At 55.3% G+C, this 9080-nt stretch overlaps 1 protein-coding gene across 1 annotated transcript in view; it reads right to left on the minus strand.

Annotated features, from left to right (window-relative positions):
* The window catches only part of SYVN1 (synoviolin 1), a 17212-nt gene that overhangs the window by 7203 nt on the left and 929 nt on the right, over positions 1–9080 (minus strand). The window contains exons 2-9 of the mRNA XM_041411653.1: positions 7505–7645; positions 7191–7283; positions 5850–6002; positions 5271–5319; positions 4573–4676; positions 4368–4494; positions 2297–2396; positions 1661–1726 (exon numbers count right to left, since the gene is read on the minus strand). Coding sequence (XP_041267587.1) covers positions 1661–1726; positions 2297–2396; positions 4368–4494; positions 4573–4676; positions 5271–5319; positions 5850–6002; positions 7191–7283; positions 7505–7636 — 824 coding nt within the window. The 5' untranslated portion in view covers positions 7637–7645. The remainder of the gene's footprint in view (positions 1–1660; positions 1727–2296; positions 2397–4367; positions 4495–4572; positions 4677–5270; positions 5320–5849; positions 6003–7190; positions 7284–7504; positions 7646–9080) is intronic.

Genomic DNA, 9080 nt, shown 5'->3' on the forward strand with positions numbered 1-9080 from the left:
TCCCAAAATCCCAGAGCTGCTCCAAAATCACATAGCTGGTCCCAAAATCCCACAGCTGCTCCCAAAATCCCAGAGCTGGTCCAAAATCCCACAGCTGCTCCCAAAATCCCAGAGCTGGTCCAAAATCCCACAGCTGCTCCCAAAATCCCAGAGCTGGTCCAAAATCCCACAGCTGCTCCCAAAATCCCAGAGCTGGTCCAAAATCCCACAGCTGCTCCCAAAATCCCAGAGCTGGTCCAAAATCCCACAGCTGCTCCCAAAAAAAACACACAGCTGGTCCCAAAATCCCATAGCTGGTCCAAAATCCCATAGCTGCTTCCAAAAACCCTACAGCCGATCCCAAAATCCCACAGGTGCTCCCAAAAAAACCACACAGCTGCTCCCAAAATCCCACAGCTGCTCCCAAAATCCCAGAGCTGCTCCAAAATCCCACAGCTGCTTCCAAAAACCCTACAGCTGATCCCAAAATCCCATAGCTGGTCCCAAAAAACCCACACAGCTGATCCCAAAATCCCACAGCTGGTCCCAAAAATCCCACAGCTGCTACCAAAATCCCATAGCTGGTCCCAAAAAAACCACAGCTGGTCCCAAAATCCCACAGCTGGTCCCAAAATCCCATAGCTGCTCCAAAATCCCACAGCTGGTCCCAAAAAAACCACACAGCTGATCCCAAAATCCCATAGCTGATCCCAAAAATCCCACAGCTGATCCCAAAATCACATAGCTGCTCCCAAAAAAACCCCACAGCTGATCCCAAAATCCCACACCTGATCCCAAAAACCCCACAGCTGATCCCAAAATCCCACAGCAGCTCCCAAAATCCCATAGCTGGTCCCAAAAAAACCACAGAGCTGCTCCCAAAATCCCATAGCTGCTCCCAAAAAAACCCTACAGCTGATCCCAAAATCCCACACCTGATCCCAAAAACCCCACAGCTGATCCCAAAATCCCACAGCAGCTCCCAAAATCCCATAGCTGGTCCCAAAAAAACCACAGAGCTGCTCCCAAAATCCCATAGCTGCTCCCAAAAAAACCCTACAGCTGATCCCAAAATCCCACAGCTGATCCCAAAAATCCCACAGCTGTTCCCAAAATCCCACAGTTCTTCCCAAAAATCCCGCAGCTCGGGGCAGTTTTGGGGTAAAAGGGAATTTGTTCAGTGGTTTTGGTTGAATTCCCAAAGGTGCCAAACGCTCCCAGTTCCATCCCAGCCCCATCCCAGTCACCCAGTGGGGGCCGGGACCAGCAGGTACAGGACCTCTCCCAGGATTTGGGATTTTTGGGATGAACACTGGGTTTTCCCAGGATTTGGGGTATTTGGGATACAGGTGCAGGGTTTTCCCAGGATTTGGGTTTTTTGGGATACAGGGATGCAGGGTGTCCCAGGATTTGGGGTGTTTGGGATACAGGGATGCAGGGTGTCCCAGGATTTGGGGTGTTTGGGATACAGGGATGCAGGGTGTCCCAGGATTTGGGATTTTTGGGATGAACACTGGGTTTTCCCAGGATTTGGGGTATTTGGGATACAGGTGCAGGGTTTTCCCAGGATTTGGGTTTTTTGGGATACAGGGATGCAGGGTGTCCCAGGATTTGGGGTGTTTGGGATACAGGGATGCAGGGTGTCCCAGGATTTGGGGTTTTTGGGAGGAGTGGCACTCACAGCGTGTTCATGTTGCGGATGGCCCGGCGGGACATGATGGCGTCGGTGACGGCCTTCTTGAACTGCCTGGAGCAGAGCGGGATCGGGATCGGGATGGGGTCAGGATCGGGATGGGGTCAGGATTGGGATGGGGTCAGGATTGGGATTGGGTCAGGATTGGGATGGGGTCAGGATTGGGATGGGGTCAGGATCGGGATGGGATTGGGATCGGGATCTGGGTGGGATTGGGATGGGATCAGGATTGGGATCAGGATGGCATCACGATCAGGGTCAGGATGGGATCAGGATCAGGATCAGGATCAGGACTGGGATCGGGATCAGGACGGGATCAGGATCAGGACTGGGATCAGGATCAGGACGGGATCAGGATCAGGACTGGGATCAGGACCGGGATCAGGACTGGGATAGGGATCAGGATGGGATCAGGACTGGGATCAGGATGGGATCAGGATGGGATCAGGATGGGATCAGGATGGGATCAGGACTGGATCGGGATCAGGACGGGATCAGGATCAGGACTGGGATCAGGATCAGGATCAGGTTCAGGACTGGGATCAGGATCAGGATCAGGACTAGGATCAGGACTGGGATCAGGACCGGGATCACAGCCGCGCGTCCCCGGGCCGAGGGCCTCACCTCATGGCCAGGTACATGGGGCGGATGGCGAAGAGCGGGAAGGTGTGCACCTTGATCATGATGGTCATGAAGGCCATGTAGAGCAGCACCTTGATCAGCCCTGCGGGGACACCGGGCGCGCTGGGGACAGCCGGGGACCAGGAGGGACCCCAAAGCCACCTGCGCCAATTCTGGGACAGCTGGGGCGACAGGGGGGGCCCCAAAGCCACCTGCGCCAATTCTGGGACAGCTGGGGCGACAGGGGGGGCCCCAAAGCCACCTGCGCCAATTCTGGGACAGCTGGGGCGACAGGGGGGGCCCCAAAGCCACCTGCGCCAATTCTGGGACAGCTGGGGCGACAGGGGGGGCCCCAAAGCCACCTGCGCCAATTCTGGGACAGCTGGGGCGACAGGGGGGGCCCCAAAGCCACCTGCGCCAATTCTGGGACAGCTGGGGCGACAGGGGGGGCCCCAAAGCCACCTGCGCCAATTCTGGGACAGCTGGGGCGACAGGGGGGGCCCCAAAGCCACCTGCGCCAATTCTGGGACAGCTGGGGCGACAGGGGGGGCCCCAAAGCCACCTGCGCCAATTCTGGGACAGCTGGGGCGACAGGGGGGGCCCCAAAGCCACCTGCGCCAATTCTGGGACAGCTGGGGCGACAGGGGGGGCCCCAAAGCCACCTGCGCCAATTCTGGGACAGCTGGGGGACCAGGAGGGACCCCAAAGCCACCTGCGCCAATTCTGGGACAGCTGGGGGACAGGGTGGGACCCCAAAGCCACCTGGGCTAATTTTGGGACAGCTTGGGTGACAAGGTGGGACCCCAAAGCCACCTGGGCTAATTCTGGGACAGCTGGGGGACCAGGAGGGACCCCAAAGCCACCTGGGCCAGCTCTGGGACAGCTCAGGTGACCAGGGGGGGCCCCAAAGCCACCTGGGCTAATTCTGGGACAGCTGGGGGACAGGGTGGGACCCCAAAGCCACCTGGGCTAATTCTGGGACAGTTGAGGTGCCCAGTGGAGCAAGTCTCAGTTGACCAACCAAGGCCAGTTGAGCACCACCACCACTTCCAAGTCTTCATGGATGACCCAAGCCCCGCTGAACACCAAAACTTTGAGTGTTCATTGACCAACCCAGACCAGCCAAGCACCACCAACACTTTGAGTTTTGGTTGACCACCAAGACCAGCTGACCACTTTGAGTCTCCGTTAATGAACAAAAACCCATTGGAAACCAAGACTTTGAGTCTTTGTTGGTCAACCAAGACCAGTTGAACACCAAGACTTTGACTCTTCGTTGACCGACGATCAACTGAGCCCCACCAAGACTTTGACTCTTCGTTGACCGACGATCAACTGAGCCCCACCAAGACTTTGACTCTTCGTTGACCGACGATCAACTGAGCCCCACCAAGACTTTGACTCTTCGTTGACCAATGAAGATCAACCAAGCACCACCAAGACTTCAGCTCTTCTTAGACCAACCAAGGCCACCTGAACACCCCCAACACTCCAACTCCTCGTTAACCGACGCCTAATTGAGCCCCCCAGGCCCCCCAAACCGCCGCGGTACCGGTGAAGAGCTCGGTGTAGAGCATGAACACGGCCTTGTTGTCCCAGGGGTTCTCGTTCTGCAGGTCGACGGAGTGCAGCACGTACTTGATGAAGATGGTCAGCACCATGGTCATCAGGATGGCGTACTGGGGGGGCGACAGGTGCCACGTGGGACGTCCCGCCCCCGCGGGGGCCCCGGGGACCCCCTGGGACCCCCCACCCACCTCGAAGCCGAAGACCAGCTGGACGGAGGCGCCGCGGGTCGTTGGTCAACCATCAACTGAGCCCCACCAAGACTTTGACTCTTCGTTGACCGACGATCAACTGAGCCCCACCAAGACTTTGACTCTTCGTTGACCGACGATCAACTGAGCCCCACCAAGACTTTGACTCTTCGTTGACCAATGAAGATCAACCAAGCACCACCAAGACTTCAGCTCTTCTTAGACCAACCAAGGCCACCTGAACACCCCCAACACTCCAACTCCTCGTTAACCGACGCCTAATTGAGCCCCCCAGGCCCCCCAAACCGCCGCGGTACCGGTGAAGAGCTCGGTGTAGAGCATGAACACGGCCTTGTTGTCCCAGGGGTTCTCGTTCTGCAGGTCGACGGAGTGCAGCACGTACTTGATGAAGATGGTCAGCACCATGGTCATCAGGATGGCGTACTGGGGGGGCGACAGGTGCCACGTGGGACGTCCCGCCCCCGCGGGGGCCCCGGGGACCCCCTGGGACCCCCCACCCACCTCGAAGCCGAAGACCAGCTGGACGGAGGCGCCGCGGGTCAGGATGCTGTGGTAGGCATGGCTGACGAAGAGGAAGTCCAGGATTCCCAGCAGGAACATCAGGGCTGGGAAAAGACCCCGAAAAATGAAGGGGTCCCACCGTGGGGAGCAGCTCTGGGATGGGGGGTCCTACACCCCACCACTAACGAGGAGCTTAATTAGCAGATCTCTCCACTCCCAGCCACTCCTTGAAGCTTCCCACCCCCCAAAACCCCAAAATCCCTTCAAAATTCCATCAAAATTCCTTCAAAATTCCTTCAAAATTCCATCAAAATTCCTTCAAAATTCCATCAAAATTCCTTCCAAAATTGGTTTATGCATCCCCAAATCCCATTGTTCTGATTTTGGGAATTACATCCCCAAATCCCATTTTTCGATTTTGGGAAGTACATCCCCAAATCCCATTTTTCCGATTTTGGGAAGTACATCCCCAAATCCCATTTTCCTGATTTTGGGAATTGCATCCCCAAATCCCATTTTTCCACCCCATTCTGCCATGGATCCGATCCTTGTTTTCCCTCCACGGAGCTCGTTAACCCCCCCCAGCCACCCCCTCGTTAACGAGCCGCTGCTGATTAGGGTAATTGGGGTTATCAGGCCCCAGCACGCTCGGCTGCCCCGGGCAGTTCCCCAAAAATATGCAAATGAGGAGCACTCACAGACGATTCGGAAGTGGAAGAGCCACGAGATGTTGGGGCTCCTCTCCATCTGGGCAGGGGAGGAAAATTCAGTTTTTCACTTAGAAAATGGGGTTTGGGTTGATTTTGGGCTGGTCTGGGGGGGGGTTGGGTTAATTTTGGGTTGGTTTGGGTTAATTTTGGGTTGGTTTGGGGGGGTTTTGGGTTAATTTTGGGTAGGTTTAGGCTGGTTTTGGGTTATTTTTGGGGTGGCTTTGGGCTGATTTTGAGTTGGGTTTGAGTTGGTTTAGGCTGATTTGGGGCTGGTTAGAGCTGATTTGGGGTTATTTTTGGGTTGGTTTAGGCTGATTTGGGGTTATTTTGGAATTGGTTTCAGGTTGATTTGGGGTTATTTTTGGGTTGGTTTAGGCTGATTTGGGGTTATTTTGGAATTGGTTTCAGGTTGATTTGGGGTTATTTTTGGGTTGATTTGGGGTTTTTTTCGGGCTGCTTTCAGGCAGGTTCTGGGTCGATTCTGGCTGATTTTTGGGCTGGTTTCAGGCTGGATTTGGGGTTTTTTTGGGCGGTTTTTGAGCTGTTTTCCCTGCTGCCAACACTCACAAAATCCACACGGTCCTCGGCCAGCCAGTGGAAGCACTTGAGGAAGAGGAGGAGGGTGAAGAGGGCGACGAAGCGCGGGCTGAAGTCGTCCCTGAAGACGGTGAAGGCCAGGCAGGTCTCGGTCACCGCGTACCACGAGCGCTCCAGGAGGTGCTGAGGGACAGAGTCAGGGGCAGCCCCCCAGGCTGGACCCCAAAACGGGCCCAAAAACCCTGGGGGTTGAAAATTCACCCCAAAACGGGGCCCAAAAACCCTGGGAGTTCAAAATTCACCCCAAAACAGGACCCAAAAACCCTGGGAGTTCAAAACTCACCCCAAAACGGGGCCCAAAAACCCTGGGAGTTCAAAACTCACCCCAAAACGGGACCCAAAAACCCTGGGAGTTCAAAACTCACCCCAAAATGGGGCCCAAAAACCCTGGGGCTTCAAAATTCACCCCAAAACAGGACCCAAAAACCCTGGGGGTTGAAAACTCACCCCAAAATGGGGCCCAAAAACCCTGGGAGTTCAAAATTCACCCCAAAACGGGACCCAAAAACCCTGGGGGTTCAAAATTCACCAAAAAACAAGACCCAAAAACCCCGGGAATTCAAAGTTCACACCAAAACGCAGCCCAGACAATTTGGAAGTTCAAATTTCACCCCAAAATGGGACGTAGAAACCATGGAGGTTCAAAATTCACCCCAAAACGGGACCCAGAAAATCTGGAAGTTCAAAATTCACCCCAAAACTGGACCCAAAAACTCTGGCAGTTCAAAATTTGCACCAAAGATCTCTTGGGGTTCAAAATGCCCACCCAAAGTGGAACTGGGAGATTCTCAGGGTTCAAAATCCTGCCCTAAAATGCATCAATTCTTCCCCCAAACAGCATCAAAGACATTCTGGGGTCAAAAATTCTCCCTAAAACAGCAGCAAAGACATTCTGGGGTCAAAAATTCTCCCTAAATCAGGATCAAAGACCCTCTGGAGTCCAAAATCCCCCCTAAATCAGCCCAAAAACCCCTCTGGAGTCCAAAATCCCCCCTAAATCAGCCCAAAAACCCCTCTGGAGTCCAAAATCCCCCCTAAATCAGCCCAAAAACCCCTCTGGAGTCCAAAATCCCCCCTAAATCAGCCCAAAAACCCCTCTGGAGTCCAAAATCCCCCCTAAATCAGCCCAAAAGCCCCTCTGGACCAAAAACCCCTCTGGAGTTCAAAATCCCCCCTAAATCAGCCCAAAAGCCCCTCTGGAGTCCAAAATCCCCCCTAAATCAGCAAAAAAGCCCCTCTGGAGTCCAAAACCCCCCCTAAATCAGCCCAAAAGCCCCTCTGGAGTCCAAAGCTGCCCCCCAAATCTCTCACCTCCATCTCGGCCGCGCGCAGCTGCCCGAAGAAAACCTTGCCCATGAACTTGCCCAGCAGGAACACCAGCACAAAAGCCTGGATGTACAACACCTGCAGGGCCAGGAGAGCCCAAAAAGCGTTTTTGGGGACAGCCTGGGGGGGATCTGGTACCCCAAACCCACGCCGGGGGGGACGGGTGGGGTGGAACTGCTGTCCCCAGGGGGGTTCGGGAGCTCCTCAACCGCTGCGCCCCCAAAAAGCAGAAGTGAGGCAGCGTGGGCAGGTTAACGAGGGGTTAATTAGGGGTAATTAAGGAGGAAGAAAGCACTCACGGCCATGCTGGGGCTGGACTTGGTGAGGTACACCACGGTGGGGTAGAACTGGTGCTTCAGGTAGTAGGCGTGGGCCACCACGGCCGTGGTGAGCGCCAGGCTGCCGGCCATGACCAGCGCCGTGCACAGCATGGCCTCGGCCTGCAACCCAAAAATACCCAAAAATAACCTGGATTGAACCCCAAAAATAACCTGGATTGAACCCCAAAAGTAAACCCAAATTCAGCCATCAGGCTCCAGCCATGACCAGCGCCGTGCACAGCATGGCCTCGGCCTGGAACCCAAAAATACCCAAAATAATCCACATTTCACCCCAAAAATAACCTGGATTGAACCCCAAAAATAAACCCAAAATCAGCCATCAGGCTCCTGCCATGACCAGCGCCGTGCACAGCATGGCCTCGGCCTGCAACCCAAAAATACCCAAAAATAACCTGGATTGAACCCCAAAAATAACCTGGATTGAACCCCAAAAATAACCTGGATTGAACCCCAAAAATAACCTGGATTGAACCCCAAAAACAAACCCAAATTCAGCCATCAGGCTCCCGCCATGCACAGCATGGCCTTGGCCTGGAACAGCCAAAAATGGGGATTTAATAATCCAAATCAATCCACATTTCACCCCAAAAATAACCCCAAAATCAGGGCTCAGGCTCCTGCTGCCACACCCAGCACAGCCTCAGCCTGGAGCCCCAAAAAGCAGGGGTTTCACCCCAAAAAGGAGGGATTTCTCCCAAAAAGGATGGATTTCTCCCCAAAAAGAAAGGATTTCACCCCAAAAGCAGGGGTTTCACCCCAAAAAGAAAGGATTTCACCCCAAAAAGCAGGAATTTCTCCCCAAAAAGCAGGGGTTTCACCCCAAAAGCAGGGGTTTCTCCCCAAAAAGCAGGGGTTTCACCCCAAAAGCAGGGGTTTCACCCCAAAAAGAAAGGATTTCACCCCAAAAGCATCCCCGTGTCCCCCCACGGTTTGAAGCTGGCCCAAAGGTGATTATTTTTTCTGCTCGTTAACGATTCCTGGCAGCGATAAAATGAGATCTTTCCCAGCTCTCGGTCCCCGCTGGCAGCGCTGGCTCCTGTTCCACACTGGGGTGGCACCTGGTGTCCCCCCCGGTGGCACCTGCGTGGCACCAGCTCCGCCAGGAGCCCTCCGTGTCCCTCTGTCCCCTCCCTGTCCCTCTGTCCCCTCCGTGTCCCTCTGTCCCCTCCGTGTCCCTCTGTCCCCTCCCTGTCCCTCTGTCCCCCCCATGTCCCTCTGTCCCCTCACAATGTCCCCAAATCCTCCAGGTCCCCTCACGCCCCTCTGTCCCCTCAGGGCTCCAGATCCCCTCACGCCCCTCTGTCCCCGCAATGCCCCCAAACTCTCAGCTCCCCCCACGTCTGTCTGTCCCCTCCGTGTCCGTCTGTCCCCTCCCTGTCCCCCCTCAATGTCCCCAAACCCTCAGGTACTCCTCAGCCCCCCCCATCCCCCCTCACATCCGCCTCCCCTCCTCCACAGGAACCCCCAACTGTCACCGCTCCCTCAGCTTGCCCCGAGCGCCCCCCTTGCCTGCGGCTCCCCCCCCCCCCCCCCC

The sequence above is a fragment of the Onychostruthus taczanowskii genome, unplaced genomic scaffold (assembly GCF_017590055.1).
Source record: "Onychostruthus taczanowskii isolate IOZ18803 unplaced genomic scaffold, ASM1759005v1 scaffold368, whole genome shotgun sequence".
Taxonomy (NCBI): Eukaryota; Metazoa; Chordata; class Aves; order Passeriformes; family Passeridae; genus Onychostruthus; species Onychostruthus taczanowskii.